The sequence below is a fragment of the Tursiops truncatus genome, chromosome 2 (assembly GCF_011762595.2).
Source record: "Tursiops truncatus isolate mTurTru1 chromosome 2, mTurTru1.mat.Y, whole genome shotgun sequence".
Lineage (NCBI taxonomy): Eukaryota > Metazoa > Chordata > Mammalia > Artiodactyla > Delphinidae > Tursiops > Tursiops truncatus.
Window position 1 is genome coordinate 151080987 of NC_047035.1, and position 24834 is coordinate 151105820.

At 37.6% G+C, this 24834-nt stretch overlaps 1 protein-coding gene across 2 annotated transcripts in view; it reads right to left on the minus strand.

The window, feature by feature from the left end:
• Window positions 1-247: 247 nt before the first annotated feature.
• The window catches only part of GDI2 (GDP dissociation inhibitor 2), a 44613-nt gene continuing 20026 nt past the window's right edge, over window positions 248-24834 (minus strand). For both annotated transcript variants that reach the window (XM_019933214.3, XM_019933215.3), the window contains exons 4-11: window positions 24115-24249; window positions 18395-18593; window positions 18001-18132; window positions 4999-5098; window positions 3208-3379; window positions 1529-1673; window positions 1290-1344; window positions 248-1201 (exon numbers count right to left, since the gene is read on the minus strand). In XM_019933214.3, coding sequence (XP_019788773.1) covers window positions 1055-1201; window positions 1290-1344; window positions 1529-1673; window positions 3208-3379; window positions 4999-5098; window positions 18001-18132; window positions 18395-18593; window positions 24115-24249 — 1085 coding nt within the window. In that variant the 3' untranslated portion in view covers window positions 248-1054. The remainder of the gene's footprint in view (window positions 1202-1289; window positions 1345-1528; window positions 1674-3207; window positions 3380-4998; window positions 5099-18000; window positions 18133-18394; window positions 18594-24114; window positions 24250-24834) is intronic.

Sequence of the window (24834 nt, forward strand, 5' to 3'; positions counted from 1 at the left end):
ATCCTTGTTCTACACCACTACTAAGGATATCTAAGAAGGTCTAATAATTATATTGTACCAAGAAGTAATTCGGGGTCTACTCACAGTGAAGCCAGATGGCAGCACTCCACCAACCACTAGGGTCTTCAGCACTCTTCCCCAGCATCCGTTTTCAGCTCTAGTGAAGGAAATGAGCAGCTGTGTCAAGGCCAGTACAATACTTACTAGCTCTGAATTGTCAGGACACAAAAGACCAACAAGAGGGAGCTGGTTTCCAGAGTTTGGCTTTATTTTGCAGTACAGAAATCATTTGGAGCCATTGTGAGACAGACATCATTGAAGCAGAGGCTCTGTCAAATCAATACTGCGTTGCAGCAGCTTGGTCCATTGAAGAAGCCACACCTGGGATACAAAAGAAGCTTCTACGTTTACCTGCTTTATGATAGTTTCTTTCCCCTCTGCTCTCATCAAATTTATTAGATTAAAACACCGCACACAGGCTTCCTCCAAAATGACTCTCAAAGTCTGGAGTTTGGTTAGAATTGGAGGCCCACATAAACCCAGCTTGTGGCTATGCTGCCTGGGCACTGTTCTAACACTTGATGTAAATGTAAAGGGGTGGGGAGGAGGGAGGGATACTGTCCCCAACGATGGAACATTCGATTCCGTATCTCCTTAATGTCAAGAGGACAGATGGCACGCAAACTGTACTGACACAGCTCTTGAGCAGCAGAAGCTCATAACTGCAAAGGCTACACTGATTAAAAGATACAAATACTGTATCAAGTTCTCTGTATCAGTATCACAATGTTTTAAAACTGATCCTTCACTAGAAAAAACAAGCCAGTATTGGTTAAATTGAACAGAATGTGGGAACCTGCCAATTCTGAAGAGCCACTCCATGAAAACAAGTTAATACATGATATTAGAAAGGGGAAGAATATTTACTGGTACAGTGCTCTGCAATCTCTCAGCTTTGATTACAAAAGCAGGCCTTACAATATTGATTTCATACAATATGCATCATTTGCCAAATTTTAAGTTTGTCCTAATTAGATGATAACATGTACTGCTGTTAGTCTTCCCCATAGATGTCATTTTTCTTGCGCTTCATTTCCTCAAAGTCAAACTCGGATCCCATCATCCTCTTATAGATGTCCTTAATGTCATCACAGGTTGTCTCAAAGTGAGTTGTCGCATCATATGTACGGGATATAAAGATCTGGAAATGAAAGTCACAAAGACCTAAGACTATTTAGTGATGTCTCCCAATAAAGCCTGGTAATTACCCTTTTCAGATTGCCACTCACCTGGCTTTCTGTTCCCAAATCTTTTGGTACAAGGAGGTCACTGATGCTTACGAATCTGGAGGGGAAAAAGAATTAAGTAAGCAGGGAAGTTGACACGCCCACTCACCGCTTTGCCTGAAATTCAAAACCCAGGCTGGTAAGAGATGATGGCTGCTCTCATTGTTCTCATGGGGTTCTGTTCACCATGGAGCCAAAGGCAATCCTGGGTTTGAGCTGCTATAAATGAACGCATCACTTACTTCTGCTCAATTGGTTCCAAGAGTTCCAGAGCTGGTCTGATTTCTTTCTCGGGCTCCTTGGTCTCCACGGTTGTGCTGGCGATGGCAATGTACTTGCCCTGTGCGGCCACATTGTGTGCGGAGGAGATCATGCAGACATAGATATCTGCAAGCAAGCAAAGCCACCTCACTGCCAGGGTCTTTAAACCTTGGGCCTGTGTGTGCACTCAGTTTCACCCATACTTCATTGAGGTGTGAGTTAAAATTACTTGGAACAGACTGGATATTCTAAGATTAAGTTTTATATGGAGACAAACAAGGTCATACATAAAATATACAAATATTCAGCAACTCTTAGCCTACTGGAGATGAAGGATTTATGTGGCAGTGAACGGTGGACGGGGAGATGACATTCTCTACCCAGATGTCACAGCTCACTGTGGAAACCTGTCTTCCTCTCTGAACCCTGCATTTAGAAAGGTTTTGAATAGCTAAGATAGGATTTATTTAACTACTGATTTCTCATTTTTTAAGCAATATAAAATTGCAAACACAATAAGCTATTCTTGAGTTGGCATAAGCTCGTAATAATTCCATAGATTCTACTTGTCTGTATACTACTAGTTAACTACGTAATTTCCAATATAAGAGATAATTACTAATTACTGGGTTCCCTTTACTCTTTTTACACTCTCCCTGACCCTGAGATCTACTTCGGAACCCTTGAAAGATTACTTTCATCTGTGTCTCTTAGTTCTCATAATAATCTTCTGTGATTTCGTCTCTTACATGGGAAAAAAAATTAAAAGCTTTAGGGCTTCTAACTGAAAGGGGGGAAAGCTAGTGGATGAAAGAAAACTGGTTAAAGCAAACAGATTAGGAATTACGGTTTCAGAGCTAAGTCCTGATCTTTTTTTTTTAATTTATTATTTATTTTTGTCTGCGTTGGGTCTTCATTGCTGCACGCGGGCTTTCTCTATTTGTGGCGAGTAGGGGCTACTCTTCGTTGCAGTTCACAGGCTTCTCATTGTGGTGGCTTCTTTTGTTGCAGAGCACAGGCTCTAGGTGCGTGGGCTTCAGTAGTTGCGGAGCGTACGCTCAGCAGTTGTGGCTCACGGGCTCTAGAGCGCAGACTCAGTAATTGTGGCGCACGGGCTTAGTTGCTCCGTGGCATGTGGGGTCTTCCCAGACCAGGGATCAAACCCGTGTCCCCCGCATTGGCAGGCGGATTCTTAACCACTGCGCCACCAGGGAAGTCCTGCTAAGTCCTGATCTCAATCAGAGAAATCAAAGTTGTTTTCTAGCGCACTGCTAAAATCAAATACAAGTATTAAGTTGACAAATCATGACACAAAAGCAGTGCTGTCATCAGCTCAAAGTAACAGTGAAATCAGGTCAACTAATAAGCATAAACCTCCACAAGGCACACAATGTTCAAACCAGGCAAGACTGCCTGCTCATCCAGTCCAGCCTCTCAGTTCTACAGAAGAAGAAATGGAGGCCCAAAGAGTGGGGGGTACAAGTCCAAGGCGGGGCTCCTAGGCAAACGTTTCCATTTCAAAGTGATGACTTAGGATCTCTATGAGCTAAAAGGGATACATCACATTTTATTTTCCATATGGAAACTAGAGTCTCTTCACTATAATAGAGCAGATAAAATTTGGAATTCCTACACACATCTGCTTATCTTCAAAACTGACCTGACTTCCGATTGACTTGGTTCTGTGGAATAATGATCTGGCAGGAGTTGGCATCATTGGTGTTCTTGATGGGATGGCTGAGGATACAGATGACTCTGATCACCTGGCCCACTTTTTCGACTCGATCTTTCACGTAGCTGGGATCACAGATGAGCTGCTTACAGCGAGCAATCTGTAATAAAACATTAAAGACTTTCTAATGGGTATAATGATGCCATCGTTCTTGAACATCACCTGTTATCTTCAAGTTAACTGTAGATAATTAGTGAATTATAGATAACTATTAAAACTAGCTTTGCCGACAATCCCTATAAATTCTCCTGGAGCAAATCTATAAATTCTAAATCTTATTGAAATATTAGGAAAAGTGTGTTGCATGGTTTTCAGACACATAAGTTTTAAAACTGGGCAGAAGAGGGTTAAAATCCTTGCTCTACCCAACCTCAAAGAGGTTGTTGTTAGGATTAAATGAAACAGTGTATTTAAGGAATGTCATTATATGTAAATGGACCCAGTAAAAAGTAAATGGTCTATAAATAGTTCTTTCTAATATTAGAAACAGACCATAATCTCTCCTTTTAAGACTATACTTACTAAGTAAAACTTAAGTTGCAAGATAAATTATGTATTATATTATAGTCTTCCTCTTTATATCAAAGCCCTGAAATGTCCTAAGAGGAAGCAGTTGCCTGAAGCAAAGAAAAATGGAATGAATAAAAAGAACTTTGAGATATCAGATTAAGACATTTATCCCTATTCCTAAACATCTACTATGTGTATGCTGGAAGCACAAGGTAGTTACAAAAGACCTACAACAATAAAGGGTCAGATGGCGAGCTAGTGAGTGTAGATTATATGGTCTGAACCCATAGAATACCATCAGGAATCCCCAAATATATATATATATATATATATATATATATATATTTATTTATTTTATTTATTTTTTTTTTTTGCGGTACACAGGGCAGAGCACAGGCTCCGGATGCTCAGGCCCAGCGGCCACGGCTCACGGGCCCAACCACTCCACGGCATGTGGGATCTTCCCGGACCGGGACACGAACCCGTGTCCCCTGCACTGGCAGGCAGACCCTCAACCACTACACCACCAGGGAAGCCCCCAAAATATTTTTTTTACACATAGTTTTTCAGTTTCTTTTTTGAACGGTTCCATTTGTAAAAGTTGATGGTTCATGAAATATGGTCTGGCTTGCAGACCAACAGCACTGGCACCATCTGAGAGCTTGCAAGAAAATGCAGACCCACCACAGACCTACTGAATGAGAAACATGTACTCTGACAAAATTAACAATTTACATTCAATTCAAATTTGAGAAACACTGCTCAAAACTCCACCCGGCCAGTTCCTTGGCTAAACCCAAAATAAAATAATGTTAACAATAATGATTAACATTACTAATATTTAATAATAATAAATTAAATAATAAAATAGTATTGGCCAAGCCCCAATTCAACCAATAAGTTATGTGGTACATATAAAGCTAAATTTAAATGAAAATTTGGGAGACAGACACCAACCCACACTACATATATAATACTTACCATTTAGAGCTCATTCATAATTTCTGTTTTAGTCTTAAGCAACAATCAACACAACAGAAAATATTAAACATTATAAGTTTTCAGTCATTATGAATACCAAGTTACCATAAAGAAAACATACATGGTGTGAAATCTAGGATCGATGTCCATACCAAATTTAGTACTTATTAAACAATAAAGTTTTCTTTACAAGAATATAATATTTCTTAAATTGTAAAAGCTACTTACCTCTCCTTCAGATTTCACACCAATCACTTTTCCATTTTGCATAATGATTTCTTCAATTGGTTTATTCAGCATGTAGGTACCTCCATAAATAGCACTTAGCCTAGCAAAGTATTTAAACTATAATTAGTAATTATAATTGTAATTATAATCAATCAGTAATTTATAATTATTTCAACTACTAAAGTCTCCTTTCTTAGATTTTAATGAGTTACAGGAAACATGTATTTATTTGTTCAATTTCCTTCCAGACGGCATTAGTTTAAGTCGTAAAAGCATCAATTCTAAAACAGTCAAAACCATGTAATGATGTCTCACATTCGTAGTTATGAATATCAAGTGCAAACAAACCACACTGACCAGTAATGGAAGAACAGCTTGTAAGTCTAATCCTCCTGCATATTAAAAATTAAGACTCTGAACAACCAAAAATCTATCAGAAAGCACACTGGACAGTGAGTAAAAGCAGGCAGAAACTAGACAAGAGACTTGAAGGAAGCAATTGGATGAGATCTTCATGTGGTTTGTATGGCTCTTCCCCTGACAGAATGACCTACCCAGTCCTTGTAACATGGGACAGCTAGAACAGAAGCAAAAAACCTGCAGTCTTACTGATTTAACGTGCCATAAGATAGAGTTTGGGGCTGTATGAGGAGATAAAAATTGTGGGAGAAAGTCTTCCAAAATGGGGAGCAACCAAATTATAAAATCTCTTCAAATCCTTAACTAACTCCAGAAATGCTTGTACACAGGAGAGAGACTCCAAGGAACCCAGGAAAAAGCAAAAGCTAAAAGGCAAAAAGACTTGAGGAGAAACTACAGCTACAGGCCTTAAGGACAAATAAGTTTGAAGTTTGAAACTGCCATATTAGAGGAACTTGGTACATACCTTGGGCTTTCCAATGAAACCCCAGAGGACCACACCTCATGAAGGATTCAGCCAAAGACAAAAGACCCCCCACCTACAAAGTATAAAATCAAGTCTCCAAAAGTTCAAGGTGAACAGCCAATAGTTTAACTGCCAACTCAAAACTAAAATCAACACTCATCACAGAAAGAATCCACCATCTCTACAATATACCAATCAGTTATGTCCAATATACAATCAAAAATTACTGGACACATGAAAAAAAGAAAATGGAAAAAAGTAAAGAGGAAGAGTGATCAAAACAAACAGATGCCCAGATTACTGATGCTAAAATACGCAGGGAGTTAAATGCAGCTACTACGAATATGTACAAGGACAAACATCCTTGTTCAAAGATCTATGTTCAAGAACGTTATAGGAGAGAAGTCAAGAGGGCGATGTGGGAAGACACGGAGTTAGCGTCTCCCCAGAACTAGGGTGGCTGCCGGGCGCTGGTGGGGGACTCTGACCCCCAAGGAGACAGAAGGAACTCCATAATGAATGAGTAGGATGTAAGGGGACCGAGGGGGGAGGAGAAGTGGAGGCCAGACAAGATCAGCCCCTGAGTCTGGGGAGATCAGGAGAGGCAGGTGGGAGGGAGTCTCCAGGAAGAGCGGGAGAGCAGTGGAGGGCGACTGCCCCACCTACTCGGGCACGGGGAGCTCCCAAGCCGGTTCCCCCAGCTCCAAAGCACCATCCAGGCCACATGTGTCCTGGGGGGCACAGAAAGGAGGCCAAGGGGAGTACCTGAGAGGCAAGCGGGAGGGGCCCTCCAGAGGAGTGGGTGAGGAGCAGAGGGTTACTGTCACCCCGTGCACTCAGGCACGGGGAGCCTGCTGAGCTCCCAGATGAGGTCCCCTGCCCTCTGAGACCAGGGGTGGGGAGCACTCCTGGGCCCCTTCTGTTCCTTGAGCCTAAGCCCCACCCCTCACAGCCCCCAGGGCCTTTTCCAGTCCTGCGGGTCCTGAGCATTGGCCCCACCTACCACCCAAACCTCACCCTTGCTTAGGCCCCGTTCTCCACAGCCAAGGACCTTCCCCCCGCCCCCCGCTTTTTTTTTTCCCTTTTCCCTCCTCCTCTTTTTCACTATTGTGGTACTGATGTACCTTCTGGTTGTTGATTCATCTTTATTTTTATTTTTACATTCTTTATAATACATCTGTTAGTTTCCTAGTCTAATTTTACTTTTTACTTTGTTATTCTTTTTTTTCTTTTTTGCCACCCTACGCGGCTTGCGGGATCTTGATTCGTGAGCCTGGGGTCGGGTGGAAGCTCCTATGGTGGGAGCTGTGAGTCCGAACCACTGGACTAACAAAGGCCCCAGGGAATATTCACTGGAGTGAGGTCTCACAGAGTTCCTCATCTCAGCACCAAGACCCAGCTCTACCGAATAGCCTACAAACTCCAGTGTTGGAAGCCTCTGGCCAAACAACTAGTAAAACAGGAACACAAGCCCACTAATTAAAAAAAAAAAAAAAAAAAAAAAAGAGAGATGGCAAAAAAATGTCACAGATGAAGAAGCAAGGTAAAAACCTACAAGACCAAATAAATAAAGAGGAAATAGGCAATCTACCTGAAAAGAATTCAGAGTAACGATAGTAAAGATGAACCAGAATCTCAGAAATAAAATGGAAGCACGGATTGAGAAAATACAAGAAATGTTTAACAAAGATCTAGAAGAACTAGAGAATAAACTAACAGAGATGAACAACACAGTAACTGAAATGAAAAATACACTAGAAGGAATCAATAACAGAATAACTGAGGTAGGAGAACGAAAAAGTGAGCTGGAAGACAATGGTGGAAATAACTGCTGAGGAGCAGAATAAAGAAAAAAGAAAAGAATTGAGGACAATCTCAGAGGCCTCTGGGACAACACTAAACGCACCAACATTCGAATTATAGGGGTCCCAGAAGAAGAAAAGAAAAACAAAGGTCTGAGAATATATCTGAAGAGATTATAGTGGAAAACTTCCCTAACATGGGAAAGGACATAGTCATTCAAGTCCAGGAAGCACAGAGAGTCCCATACAGGATAAACCCTCAGAAAGACACACCAAGACACATATTAATCAAACAAACAAAAATTAAATTCAAAGAAAAAATATTAAAAGCAGCAAGGGAAAAACAAAAAATAACATACAAAGGGATCCATCCCCATAAGGTTATCAGCTGATTTTTCAGCAGAAACTCTGCAGGCCAGAAGGGAGTGGCAGGATATACTTAAAGAGATGAAAGAGAAAAACCTACAACCAAGATTACTCTAACCAGCAAGGATCTCATTTAGATTTGATGGAGAAGTCAAAAGCTTTTCAGACTAGCAAAAGCTAAGAGAATTCAGCACCACCATACCAGCTTTACAACAAATGTTAAAGGAACTTCTCTAAGCGGGAAACAAAAGAGAAGAAAAAGAACCACAAAAACAAACCCAAAACAATTAAGAAAATGGTAATAGGAACATACATATCAATAATAACCTTGAATGTAAATGGATTAAATGCCCCAACCAAAAGACACAGACTGGCTGAATGGATACAAAAACAAGACCCATATATATGCTGTCTATAAGAGACCCACTTCAGACCTAGGGACACATACAGACTGAAAGCGAAGGGAAGGAAAAAGATATTCCACGCAAATGGAAATCAAAAGAAACCTGGAGGAGCAATACTCGGGATCAGATAAAATAGACTTTAAAATAAACACTGTTACAAGAGATAAGGAGGGACATTACATAATGATCAAAGGATCAATCCAAGAAGAAGGTGTAACAATTATAAATGTTTATGCACCCAACATAGGAGCACCTCAATACATAAGGCAAATACTAACAACCATGAAAGGAGAAATCGACAGTAACACAACAACAGTAGGGGACTTTAACAACCCACTTACAAATGAACAGATCATCCAAAATGAAAATAAATAAGGAAACACAAGCTTTAAATAACACAACAGACCAGACAGACTTAATTGATATTTATAGAACATTCCATCCAAAAGTGGCAGAATACACTTTCTCCTCAAGTGCACATGGAACATTCTCCAGGATAGATCACACCTTGGGTCACAAATCAAGCCACAGAAAATTTAAGAAAACTGAAATCGTATCAAGCATCTTTTCTGACCACAATGCTACTGGAAATCAATTACAGGAAAAAAAATGTAAAAAACACAAATACATGGAGGCTAAACAGTGCACTACTAAATAACCAAGAGATCACTGAAGAAATCAAAGAAGAAATAAAAAGACACATAGAAACGAATGACAATGAAAATACAATGACCCAACACCTATGGGACGCAGCAAAGCAGTTCTAAGAGGGAAGTTTATAGCAAGTCAATCTCATCTCAAGAAACAAGAAAAATCTCAACAATCTAACCCTACACTTAAAACAACTAGAGAAAGAAGAACAAAGAAAACCCAAAGTCAGTAGAAGGAAAGAAATCATAAAGATCGGAGCAGAAATAAATGAAACAGAAATGAAGAAAACAATAGCAAATATCAATAAAACTAAAAGCTGGTTCTTTGAGAGGATAAACAAAATTGATAAACCCTTAGCCAGACTCATCAAGAAAAAGAGGGAGAAGATGCAAATCAATAAAATTAGAAATGAAAAATCACACAACTGACACGGCAGAAATACAAAGGATTATAAGAGACTACTACAAACAACTATATGCCAATAAAATGGACAACCACGAAGAAATAGACAAATTCTTGGAAAGGTACAGTTTTCCAAGACTGAACCAGGCAGAATTAGAAAATATAAACAGACCTATCACAAGTAATTAAATTGAAACCGTAATTAAAAATCTTCGAACAAACAAAAGTCCAGGACCAGATGGACTCACAGGTGGATTCTATCAATCATTTAGAGAAGAGCTAACACCGATCCTTCTCAAACTCTTCCAAAAAACTGCAGATGGAGAAACACTCCCAAATTCATTCTACAAAGCCACCATCACCCTGATACCAAAACCAGAAAAAGATATCACAAAATTATAGACTAATATCACTGATGAACACAGATGCAAAAATCCTCAACAAAATACTAGCAAACAGAATCCAACAGCACATTAAAAGGATCATACACCATGGTAAAGTGGGATTTATCCCAGGGATGCAAGGATTCTTCAATATACACAAATCAATCAAGGTGATACACAACATTAACAAATTAAGGAATAAAAACCATATGATCATCTCAATAGATGCAGAAAAAGCTTTTGACAAAATTCAACACCAATTTATGATCAAAAACTCTCAAGAAAATGGGCATAGAGGGAACCTACTTCAACATAATAAAGGCCATATATGACAAACCCTCAGCAAGCATCATACTCAATGGTGGAAAACAAAGCATTTCCACTAGGATCAGGAACATGACAAGGATGTCCACTCTTATTCAACATAGTTTTGGAAGTCCAAGCAACAGCAATCAGAGAAGAAAAAGAAACAAAAGGAATACAAATTGGAAAAGAAGAAGTAAAACTGTCACTATTTGCCAATGACATGATACTATATATAGAAAATCCTAAAGATGCCACCAGAAAACTATTAGAACTAATCAATGAATTTGGTAAGGTTGCAGGATACAAAATTAATGCACAGGAATCTCTGGCATTCCTATACACCAACAACAAAAAACCAGAAAGAGAAATTAAGGAAACACTCCCATTTACCACTGCAACAAAAAGAATAAAATACCTAGGAATAAACCTGCCTAAGGAGGTGAAAGACTTGTACTCAGAAAACTATAAAACACTGATGAAAGAAATCAAAGATAACACAAACAGATGGAGAAACATACCATGTTCTGGATTGGAACAATCAATATTGTGAAAATGACTATACTACCCAAAGCAATCTACAGTTTCAATGCAATTACTATCAAACTACCAATGGCATTCTTCACAGAATTAGAAGAAAAAAATCTTACAATTCATATGGAAACACAAAAGACCCCGAATAGCCAGAGCAATCTTGAGAAAGAAAACGGAGTTGGAGGAATCAGGCTCCCCGACCTCAAACTATACCACAAAGCTACAATAATCTAGACAGTATGGTACTGGCACAAAAACAGAAATATAGATTAATGGTACAGGATAGAATGCCCAGAGATAAACCCACACACATATGGGCACCTAATTTACGACAAGGGAGGCAAGAACATACAATGGAGAAAAGACAGCCTCTTCAGTAAGTGGTGCTGGGAAAACTGGACAGCTACATGTAAAAGAAGGAAATTAGAACACTCCCTAACACCAAACACAAAAATAAACTCAAAATGGATTAGAGACTTAAATGTAAGACCAGACACTATAAAACTTTTATAGGAAAAACACTCTTTGACATAAACCACAGCAAGATTTTTGACCCACCTCCTAGAGTAACAGAAATAAAAACAAAAATAAACAAATGGGACTTAATTAAACTTAAAAGCTTTTGAACAGCAAAGGAAACCATAAACAAGACAAAAAGACAACTTTCAGAATAGGAGAAAATATTTGCAAATGAAACAACAGACACAGGATTAATCTCCAAAATATACAAATAGCTCATGGAGCTCAATATCAAAAAAACAATCCAGTTATAAAATGGGTAAAAGACCTAAATAGACATTTCACCAAGGAAGACATACAGATAGCCAAGAGGCACATGAAAAGATGCTCAACATCACTAATTATTAGATAAATGCAAATCAAAACTAAAATGAGGTATCACCTCTCACCAGTCATAATGGCCATTATCAAAAAAAGCTAGAAACAATAAATGCTGGAAAGGGTGTGGTGAAAAGGGAACCCTCCTACACTGTTGATGGGAATGTAAATTGATACAACCACTATGGGAAACAGTATGGAGGGTCCTTAGAAAACTAAAAATAGAACTACCATATGACCCAGCAATCCCACTAATGGGCATATACCGTAAGAAAACCATAATTCAAAAAGAGACATGCACCACAATGTTCACTGCAGCACTATTTACAATAGCCAGGACATGGAACCAACTTAAACATCCATCGACAGATGAATAGATAAAGAAAATGTGGCACATATATACAATGGAATATTACTCCATAAAAAGAAACGAAATTGAGTTATTTGTAGTGAGGTGGATGGACCCAGAGTCTGTCATACAGAGTGAAGTAAGTGAGAAAGAGAAAAACAAATACTGTATGCTAACACATATACATGGAATCAAAAAAAAAAAAAAAAAAAGGTACTGATGAACCTAGCTGCAGGGCAGGAATAAAGAGGTAGACATAGAGAATGGACTTGATGACATGGGGTCGGAGGGTGAAGCTGGGGCTAAGTGAGAGTAGCATCAACATATATACACTACCGAATGTAAAATAGTTAGCTGGTGGGAAGCAACAGCATAGCACAGGGAGACTGGCTTGGTGCTTTGCGATGACCGAGAGGGATGGGATAGGGAGGATGGGAGGGAGACTCAAGAGGGAGGGGATATGGGGACATGTGTATGCATATGGCTGATTTGCTTTGTTGTGCAGAAGAAACTAACACACTATTGTGAAGCAATTATACTCCGATGAAGATTTAAAAAAAAGAACATTATATATTCGTGAAAGTCAAAATGAATAAACAGAAAATCTCACAAGAAAAATGAAAACTATATTTAAAAAATGAAAATTCTAGATCAGTTGAAAAATATTTTTTAAAAAATTAAAACTCACTGAATGTGATTAACAGCTTACTGGAAATAACAGAAAAAGGAACTAGTGAACTTAAATGAACATGCATTACCCGATATGAAACATAAAGAGATAAAACAAAGAAAAAAATGAGCAGAGCCTCAGTGACCTATGGCAGCGGTCCCCAACCTTTTTGGCACCAGAGACCAGTTTCATGGAAGACAATGTTTCCACAGACCAGGGGTAGGGGAAGTGGGGGTAGAGTTTGTTCAGGTGGTAATGTGAGTGATGGGGGGGATCATTCAGGCGGTAATGCGAGCAATGGGGAGCGGCAGATGAAGCTTCGCTCGCTCACCCACCAATCACCTCCTGCTGTGTGGCCTGGTTCTTAACAGGCTGAGGACCTTTACCAGGGGTTGGAGACCCCTGAACTATGGAATAATACCAAGTATCTAACATACAAGCAATCAGTGTCCCAGGGGACAAGAGGGAAAATGAGACAGAATATCTGAAGAGGATAATGACTTTAAAATTCCCAGCTTGATCTAAAAAATTAACTTACACATCCAAGCAGTTCAGCAAATCCCAAGCAAAACCACACCTAGGCAAATCCTAGTTATACTCCCAAAAACACAAAGAAAATCTTGAAAGCAACCAGAAGAACAAAAAACAAACAAAAAACAAAAACACAGAAACAACTATTTATTACAGTTGACAGCTAACTTCTCATAAACAAAGCAGGCCACAAGTGAACAACAGCTATAAAGTTCTGAATAAAAAAAAATCTTAAGCCAACAAAAGTCCTTCAAAAATGAGGGTGACTTAACACTTTCAGATAAAAATAAAAGTTGAGAGAAATCATCAACAGTAACTACAATAATGCCAATGAAAAGCTGAAGAGAAATGACAACAGATGGAAACAAGGATTTATAAGAAAAAATGAATAGCATCAAAAATGGTAAAATTGTGGACAAATGATTACATTTTTCCTTCCCTTCATTTCTTTAAACTGACTGTTTAATGCAGAAATTATAATGTTGTATTGTGGGGTTTAATAAAGTATGTAGACATAAAATATAGGCAACAACAGCACAAAGGAATAGTAAATGGGATGAGATTGTTGCAAAGTTCTTACAGTTTATGTAAAGAAGGACAGTATTAACTCCAAATAACTGTGATAAATGAAGGATGATATTATAATTTATGGAGTGAGCACTAAAAACTTAGAAATGAAAAGGCACAGCTAAAAATTAAGATGAAAATATTTGATTAATTCCAAAAAAGGAAAGAGAAACCTGGGGGGGGAGTCAGGGGGAGGGGGGGAAAACAGCAAAACAACAGATCTAATCCCAACCATATCAATAATTATATTAAACATAAATGACTAAAAAATTCCATTAAAAGGCCAAGGTTGTCACATTGGATAAAAAAGCAATATTCAACTATATGCTGTAAGAGACTCACTTTAAATATAAAGACACAGAGGGTTTAAAATCAAAAGGATAAAAAAAATTGTTCAAACAGTAAACAAGTTGGTATGGTTATATTAGTATGAGACAAGGAAGATTTGGTGTAATCAGAAATTAGTATCACCTAGTAAAAGAGCTTTAAATGTCTCAAGTACAAACTGACAGAACTAAAGTAGGAAACAGATAAATCCACAATCATGGTAGAAGACCCTCTCTCAGCAACAGAACTAGAAAAAGAATCAGTAAGAATATACATTTGAACAACTCTATGAGCTACCTTTCTAAAACATGCATGCAGAATTCTTTCAAGGGCATATTCACTAAAACATACATTTGGCCATAAATTATGCCTTAATTAATTTCAAAGACTGATAATTTACAAGTTTGTCCTCTGACCATAATGGAATTAAATTAGATGTCAGTACGGTATTTAGGGAAATCCTCAAATGTTTAGGAATTAGACACTATACTTTCAAATAACCCAAGGGTCAAAGAAAAAAAAATCATAGGAAAGATAGGGTACCATATTAGATGGTACATATTTAGAGGGAAATTTAGACCTTCAAATGTTTATGTCAGAGAAGAAAAGTATAAAATCAATTATGTTTCAACCTTAAAAACTAAAAGAAAAAAAAAACCCAAATAAGTAAAAGGAAAAAATTAAGGTCAGAAATCAGTAAAATTAAAAATAACTACAAAGGAAATTAACAAAGCTAAAAATTTGGCACTTTGAAAAGATTAATAAAATTGATGCAATCCCATCAAGAAAAATTATAAACTATCCAACACAAGAATGAAGATGGGAACCTCACTAAAGATCCTATAGACATCAAAAACATAATAAAGAAATATTATGAACAACTTTTTGTCAAAAAGTTCAAGAACTTATTTGAAATAGTCAAATTCCTTGAAAAACACAACTGAAAATAAGAAATAGTACATTTGAACAGCCTTATTTCTATTAAAAGAAAATGAATTAACACTCAAAAGCCTTCCCATAAAAAAAGTTCTACAGGTCCAGATGGCTTCATTGGTCAATTCTATCAAACCTTTAAGCACAATACCATTTTTCACAACCTCTTTCAGAAGACAGAGTAGGAGGAAACTCTTCCAACTCATGTTATGAGTCTATTAAGCCCTGATACAAAAAAAACAGACAAGAATATTACAGGAATTATAAACCAGTATCTATCATGAACATAGGCACAAGAACTCGTGTGTGAATGTACACATACAAACAGGCACACACAAACGCATACACACACATATATGCAAATTAAATCCAACAATAAATTAAAAGGAAAATACATCATGAATAAGTAGTGTTTGCTCTAAGAATGCAAGGTTAATTTAATATCCAAATATCAATCTATAAAATTCACAATAGCATAAAGAAAATATGCATTATTAACTCAATGTCAACACCCATTCATAATAAAAATTCTCAGCAAGCTATGAAAATGGAATTTAATCTGACAAAACTGCCTATTAAAAAAAACATACAGAAAACATATTTAATAATAAAATACTGAAAACATTCCCCTGAAGGCTGGAAACAAAGCAAGAATGTCCATCTTCATCGCTTCTATTCCTCATTCTTCTGGAAGTACTAGCCAGTTCATAAAGTTAAGAGGGTAAAAACACAAAGGTTGTATAGGAAGAAGCTAATCTCTCTATTCACTGATGATGTAACTGTGTACAAGGAAAATTCTAAGAAATCTATAAAACTAATAGAATAAGTGCAAGGTCACAGGAAGTACAAAAATCAATTGTACTTCTGTATATAAGCAGCAAACAACTTTAAATAAAATTGAAACTTTCATTAACAGCAGCATCAAAATAACATATAATACTTATGAATAAGTTTGAACCAAAAAAGTGCTGGATCTCTACAATGAAAGCTACAAAATATTGCTGAACCAAAGAAAACCTAAATACATGGTGAGAGACAGCGTTCACGTACTGGAAAACTCAATGTTATTAAGATAATTCTCTCCCTAATTGATCTACAGGTTTAACTCAATCCCAACTAAAATCACACCAAATATTTTTTTCAAGACACTGACACCTTCTTCTAAAATCTATGTAGAAATGCAAGGACCTAGAATAGACAAACCAATTTTGAAAAAGAACAAAGTTGAAGGATTTATATTACCTGATTTCAAGACTTATTATAAAAAACTGTAATAATCAGGATGGTGTAGTAATGGAATAGGAAAAGTAAATCGATCATTGGAACAAAATAGGCATGTGTATATGGCCAACTGATTTTTCACAAAGGCACCAAGACAACTTTACAACAAATGGTGCTAGAACAACTAAATATCAGTACAGAAAAAAGTGAACCTCAAGCCTCACCTCACACACCAACATGATTTCAGGATGAATCACAGATTTAAACACAAAGCTAAAACTATAAAGCTTCTAGAAAAAGACATAGGAGTATCTTTGTGCTCCTGAGGTAGGCAAAGCTTCTTAGAAACCAAAAAATACTAAACATTAAAAAAAAAACCCTTTGGTATATTAGCAAAATTTAAAACTTCTGCTTATCAGAAGACAAGCCACAGACTAAGAGAAACATTTATAATACATATACTGACAGAAGACTTCAGTCAGGATACATCAAGATTGCCTACAAATCAAAAACAAAAAGCCCAATCTTTAAAAATGTGCAAAAGAAATGAACACTCACACCACAAAATTATATAAAACAAGTTCATGAAAAGATGATCAACATTAGTCCTCAGGAAATGTAAATTAAAACCATAATGAGATAGCATTTCACACCTACTTGGGTCGTTAAAATTAAGAAGACTGACAATACTAAAGGTTGGCAGGTATGTGGAGCAACCACAACTCTCACACGCTGCTAAGTGAATGTAAAATGGTACAACCACCACTCTGGAAAGTTGTTAGGCAGTATTATCAAGTTAAACATATACTTGCCATATCAGCCAGCAATTCCACTCCTGGATATGTACCCAAAAGAATGACAACTGATGTCCATACACACTTTTACACAAAAGTTCATAGTAGCTTCATTCATAATACCCCAAAACGTTTTGAAAACTACCCAGATGTCCATCAACAGGACAATCTGGTATATTCACATAATTCACATAATGAAACATTACTCAGTATTTTTTAAATGAATTAACAGCACGTGCATCAACATGGCTGAATCTCAAAAACATTGTTAAGCGAAAGCCAGATAAAAATGAGTACATAGGGACTTCCCTGGTGGTGCAGTAGTTAAGAATCCGCCTGCCAATGCAGGGGACGCGGGTTCCATCCCTGGTCCGGGAAGATCCCACATGCCGCGGAGCAACTAAGCCTGTGCGCCACAGCTACTGAGCCTGCGCTCTAGAGCCCATGAGCCACAACTACTGAGCCCGTGTGCCACAACGACTGAAGCCCGCGCGCCTAGAGCCCATGCTCCGCAACAAGAGAAGCCACCGCAATGAGAAGCCCGTGCACCACAACGAAGAGCAGCCCCCGCTCACCGCAACTAGAGAAAGCCTGTGCACAGCAACAAAGACCCAACACAGCAAAAAATAAATAAATAATTTTTTAAGTAAGTACATATTATTCCTTTTATATAATAAAACTTCAAAAACAGGCAAAAGTGTTCTATGATGATAGGAATCACAAATGTAGCTGTTACAGTGCAAGGGTGGTGGTGATTATGAGGGGATACAAGGGAACTTCTGGAGTAAGGAAAATGTTCTACATCTAGATTGGAGTTTTGGTTACAAAGGTCTATATATATGTCCAACTCATTTTTTTTTAACCATAGATCTGTGGTTTCACTGTATATAAATTTTACTTCAATAAAAACAAAAAGCACCTCACCACTCACAGACAAATCTTGTCTCATTATTCACAACCACAACCATATCATAAACTACCGTTCAAGACGAGGTTCAGGATCAGTGAGGTTTTAGCACAAAGATTAAACATGGGCTCTCACCGTGCAAATCCTTGTGGCAGTTCTCCAAGGCCGTAGAGTGGATAAAGGTATGGGCTTTTGCCATATCTTGCCAAAGACTCACTGTAAAGTTTAATCCTATTAATGGTTTCACAACATGGTTGATCTAAATAGCTAGACAAAAGGAAATGACCATTAGAAAAGGGCTTTGGTTTGCATTCTTATATTCAATTTAAAATCTTTTTCTGAATGGATTTTAATTCAACATCTCCATATTTTATTTAAAAGGCTCTAACTCTAATATGCAGTTAGAACTTCTTCTTTAGTAGTATAATAGAGCTACATATTTGTTTTGTTAGAATTTCCACTCTGCAGAATTGGGAAATTCAGTGAAGAATTCCAAGAAAAATGTAAATCTAAAAACCAAAAAACTTACTCATCAGTTCTGTAAAGTGCCAGGGCATGACCAGTAAAATCTATAACATCTTGGCCCAGGTCAAATTTCTTATACACCTCTCGCATTGCCGTCTTCTTAGGATCAATGCCCTCAAAAGTTCTAGGATCACTCTCATCAAAGTTGGCAACATACACCAGGAATTTTCTGAATCGACGTTTTTCAAACAGCCCCATTAGGCCTAAAAAATAATTTTTCAAAAAGCACACACTCACAATAGGACACTGAGGAAAAGAAAGTGTGAAAATAAAGTTTAAATATTTTATGTTATCTGAGGCTCTTCTAAGGCAATGTGCAATTTAAAATATGGGAGTTTGGACATTGCTTTAAAATAAACTGACAGTTTCATAACACTTTAAAATAAACTGTCATAATTACAATAGATCAGCTATTAAGCCTTCAATTTTACACTACAATTACAAGTAATTATAACCAGTAATTAATTAAATGCAATATGTATAATTATACCTCTTATTAGGTACAAGATAAATAAGACTTTGAAAAACTATTATTCATGAAGGCATCTATCTGAAAGTTTTTTTGACAACTCTGATCTGTACTCCAGCAACTGCCTAAAATTCTCAATGCACTTCATTCTTTTTTCTTTTTCTGTATGCTAAGATACACTCTGGTATTTAATGGAAAAGCAGCTTAGATACCAAGAACAACCTCTGACCTCAAAGAAATTTAGATGCTGATTATGCTGCCAGTCACTTTAATGAAGTCCTAGATAAGCAGTTCACTGCTTTTTACACTAAAAAGTAGATCAGGAGAAAGCTATGAACTACCACCTAAGAAACCCTCAGTTCTTCCTACTAGTCAGGATCCCTACTACCGTAGATTGCTGGTAGAAAGACAAGGTCAAAGGAAAAGAAAAATTTCTGGTTCCATCTCCGTCTTCCCCTTTCTTAAACCATACGGCTACTTTAAAAACAACTATAGCTTTAAAAATAAACGCTTAACCATTTCTTTTATATCTGTTGACAGCTGAATATTGTGATAATTTAAACATTATTTCCCCCAAGACTATAGCTGAAATCAACAAAACTGAAAATTAAAATGATCATGAGGCTATTCATGACAGCTGACTACATTTAACTTTTTAAATTAATATTTACAACCTAGCTTTAAAAAAATGGACAGACTGCATACACAGTAAAAGCATAAGACTAAAAAGAAATATTCTATTACCACGCAGCCCCCTACTTAAGACACAAGTGTAGTTTCAGGGGAAGGTGTAAAACAGCCAAAGGAAACATGAGTCACCACTGCAACGCACTTACAACTTGGGGGTCAATCTGGTGGACACTGCCTGTTGGAACCTAACGCTCTTACCAACAGTTTATTGTTGAGTTATCGCATAACTTCTCTTAAAATAAAAATGAAAATCTACTGTGTATTCTTAAATTCCCCACTCTTTCCCTCTTTTCATCTCCCTCCCTCCTCCAAGCCTTGAGCCTGACAGGGACACTCTCCCAGCGCAGTGGACTCCTGTCTCCCAGCACAGAGGAGATGCTCTAAGCTGCTCCTCCATCCCTTTATGTCAGAACCAGATACCAGTGCAATTACCAACATGTGAGAGACCCGGTGCTCATTCTGAAAAAGTCCTAATTTAACAAATTCAAATATTATTTCCTACCACGTAATTTTTATAACAGCTACTTCTATATGACGATGCCTTCCCTGGTCACCCTATTTAAACTAGTAGCCCCACCCTCACTCCCTCCTTTCATCTCCATATCCATCTGATACGTTTTTATATCAAATTATATCACCATCTGAAATGCTTCTCCTTATTTATCTATAGCCAGTCTCCCACTAATGGAAGCTCCAAAAGGGAAAGCATTTTTGTTTACTTTTTTCCTTCTGTTGCACCCTCCCTACCCCCAAACCTAGAAGGGTACCTGGCATATAGCAAGTGCTCAATAAATATTCAATCCATATAATTAACATCTGATGGGACTGAATATAAAAGAAGTTGACTTATTCATATACTGGACATACAATATATAAATAAAATACTCAAATTATATGATAAAAGGACTAGAAAAAATCTTTTTCACAATTAGTCCATTGAGTTGTACCTTCACTCATTTCAAATGGTTTTACTTTTCCTTCATTCACTTGCACACTGAGGGTTATTTACCAAAAAAGACACTTATGTCAAGACTTTTAAAACAGAATAAAGCTACAAAATCCAGAGCAGTTTCAATAAGAGAACAGAAAAAAGCGTTCCAATTAACTAACAGGCATAAGATTTGACAAGTGAATTAAAAAATAGAAAAATCAGAGTAGAATTAACGTCACAAGAAAAGCACTAAAACATGGCACACAACATGTCTTTCCAACAGTGGACCTAAGCAGCCTCACCCCAGTTCAGAGCTGGGCTTTGCAGCAGGCACACCAACTCCTGACAGCCACAAGCCCTGAGATGTCAAAGGTGCTCCCGACAAACAGATGCTTCACAGCGGTAAGAGTGAGAACAAACAAGCAAGCTAAAGATTCAACCAAGGATACAAGATTTTGCTGGGCACGTTTCAAAGCTATTCATGAAAATGTCTCAAACTTCTCTGAACATAGTATCTGTGTTCAACATTACTCTAGAGGCCAAATATACTCCTCATTTATTTGACTAAAATAACATGTGACCAATAAACAAATATTTATTGGAACCTTGAGGTTTTAGCTGGCATCATGACCTACCACAAGAACCAACAGTATATACAGCTCCTAAAAAAGCCAATGTAAACTTAGGCTACATTAATAGAAATATATTGTCCTAGGAAAGTAAAAGTCCCAAGGACACTGAGTGGGCAGACAACACTTGGAGTATCAGGTCTGGTCTGGCTCTAATTCTATTATATATAAGATAATCTTGGCAAATCAGAGAATTTCCAAAGAAAAGTGGCCAAGGGACCTAGACAGCATATTATATGAGAAACAACCACATGAACTGGAAATATGTAGCACGGAGAAAAAAGGAATTCCAGTGTACGTGACAGTTGTTAAAATATCTGAGAAGCTACGTTTATATACTAGATAGTTCAGAGGTTAAGAGTGTGGGGTTCTTGAGTCTGACAAATCTGGCTTCAAACTAGTTTTACTAGTCATGAACTATGCTGCTTTGGGCTCTTTCACACCTGTATACCTCGGTGTTCCCATCTGTCAATATAGATAATAGCACCACGTCTCAGAGGGTTGTAGTGAAGGACTATATAAAATAAACTTCGACTATACACATAAAATAATTAGTATATAAATGCCTGCACAAAATGTTAAAAAATGTTAGCTATTATTAAAAGCATAAAATAATTTGTTTTTATTTATCTTTCTTTTGAACTTCCCACCCTCTACACTTTTCCTACCCCATTCATTCATTCTGCCTAGAATTGTCTTGCCTGCCATTCCAAATTCAAAATCCTATCCATTAATATAAAAATAGTTGCTGGTAAGGTAGTGACTGGTAAAAATTCATGAAACTGTATACTAAAATAGGTAAATCCTAGTATATGTAAATTAAACCTCAATAAATCTAACCTTAAGAAATACATACATTAATATATTTGCTTATTTTTGCAAAAAGAAACATAAGGAGGGTAAATCAGAAATAAGTAAAAATGATCACCTATCAGGGTGGAAAGAATGGAGTGGCAAAGATAAGACTCTAAATATATCTTTTAATATAATTTTGACTTTCAAGCCATGTAAATGTTTTACATATTTGAAAATACTAAATCAAAAACAGAAACATAAAACTGTTAAGTCCTTCAATTTTTATTAAATGAAGGAAGTGGCTGAAGCTATTAATATAGATAAGAGCTCAAAGAGAGAATAAAAATTTTAAATTACAAAACCACAAACTTTGTTTAAAAGAGTTCTACTCAAACTGCTGAACTCTTATTTCTATGAAAACACTTTATTTAAATTAGATGCACCGTCACTGAAAAGACTTTAAATGATTTCTAACCCATAATCACACCATGGACTCCCCTCCATTCATTCAGAAGCCATCCCTTCCCTTACCCAACTGTCACTCCCAACCTGGCTGCAATTATTAGTGCTATTTTTTACTTTCTGGCTTTAGTGTTTTTCAACGTTTTATGCCCAATATTTTCTCCCCTAATAGCAAGAAGTAAATAAATGGAGTTAGAAAAACTGCCAAAATAACTTAAACTAGGTTTTTGTTTTCGTTTTTTTGCGGTACGCGGGCCTCTCACTGTTGTGGCCTCTCCCGTTGCGGAGCACAGGCTCCGGACGCGCAGGCTCAGCGGCCACGTCTCACGGGCCCAGCCGCTCCGCAGCATGTGGGATCTTCCCAGACTGGGGCACGAACCCGTGTCCCCTGCATCGGCAGGCGGACTTCTCAACCACTGCGCCACCAGGGAAGCCCTTAAACTAGGTTTTTAGGTGAGAAATTTTTTTTTTTTTTGGGGGGGCTGCATTGGGTCTTCATTGTTGTGCACGGGCTTTCTCTAGTTATGGCGAGCGGGGGCTACTCTTTGTTGCGGTGAGTGGGCTTCTCATTGCGGTGGCTTCTCTTGCTGCGGAGCACAGGCTCTAGGCGTGTGGGCTTCAGTAGTTGTGGCTCATGGGCTTCAGTAGTTGTGGCTCATGGGCTCTAGAGCGCAGGCTCAGTAGCTGTGATGCATGGGCTTAGTTGCTCCGCGGCATGTGGGATCTTCCTGGACCAGGGCTCGAACCTGTGTCCCCTGCACTGGCAGGCAGATTCTTAACCGCTGTGCCACCAGGGACGACCCCTAGGTGAGAAATCTTTTCCAATCTCAATGCCAAAATAATTACTGGAGAATTTACTGACACTCTTCCTATTCTCCCAATGCAAACCTTTCCCTCCTCTGAACTCCTACAGCACCTACAAAACTTATCTACCCTTTAGATATACAAATTTATCCTTCCTTAAACTGCTCTGCATGGCAACAAAAACACCTTAAAGGATGGAAGGTTTTTTCTCAGGGTGTTTGCTATTTAAAAGACTCAGAATAAAAAATGTTAAGCAGAAATCTTTGATGAGCCAGTAGAGGAAATAATTTGGGGCAGAAAACGAAATCACTCCATATTTACTGGGAATACCTAGAAACAGAGATGGTGGATAATGACACCAGCACCACTTAGAGGATGAGTTCCACCAGAACAGCATGTTGGATAGAGTAGCAAAGGAGGTCAGCGTAGATGGGTGATGAAGTACACGGACTGTGCAGCAATCCCACCAGGGTTTCAATGCCATCCTGCCACTCATTACCTATGTGATTTTGGGCCCGAGTTTCCTCATCTATAAAATGGAAACCCTACCTCACAAAGGGCTTCACAAGTCAACTAAGAAAGCAAATGTGAAGTGTCTCTCACAGAGCCTAGCACAGGAAACAGTCCAAGAGACAGTGACTCTCACGAATTATTAATCTGAAAAGAGTATACTAGACCTAGGAAGGCTCAGCTTCACCAGCAACAGGCTCCATGAGATAAAACCTCTCCAGGCTTCAGAAGGGCAGGAATTTCTGAACATCTTGTTTACTGAAGTACTCTCAACTGCCTACAACAGTGTCTGGCACATAACAGACACCCAATAAATCTTTGTTGACTGGATGAATGGATGGATGACTAATGCAGGGGACCTTAAATTTTATCTCTAAGATCCCTTTATGTTATAAAATCTTAATATTCTGAGAAAATAAAATAGAATTACTTACTAGATGCCAGGGCTTCTGCTTCAGTGGAAGGAACCTTGTAGATTTTTCCTCCCTTATAAACAAAGCTCCCTTCAGTCACTTTGAAATCCAGATAGCGAGTGACCTCTGTAAAAAGCAGCATCTTAACCAGCTGACCTGTAAGAGTCACATAATTCAAACTGTTACTTAAATCTTACTACTTTCAAAAATCAGCAGAAATAAAAGTACATTTACTAATACTAATGGCTTTCCAATTTTTTCTTAACACCATCCAGTAACTCCTAGAAAAGTCTCCAAAGCCATATTTTAAATAGGACAATCAGAATGCAGACCTATTGCTTAGCATATTTAGACTTTTTTTAAATGTTACAACTTCAAGGTTAATAACTTCAACATGCTTTTGTAAAAGTTATACAATAATTATTAGAAGTATGAGGTTTCGAATTATAGTACAACTGCAGGTGTGTTTGGGTTTCTTTAAAGTTCCTACTGTATTTTAAAGAGAGACAACTCATAGGCAAAATTTTCCAGGAATTTGTGCTTTTCAGTTTCTAAGTTAATTTATATTTATTAAAATGAATACTAGTTTTGGGTCAAGAAAAAGCTAAGATAAACCAAAGAAATTCTGGTATACTAAAAATTGTAAACTTCTTTGAGAAACCAAAAAAATTATTTTAAAGCTCATTTGAAAGGATAAACATACAAGGACATTCAAAAAAAATTCTTTTTGAGAACAAGAAA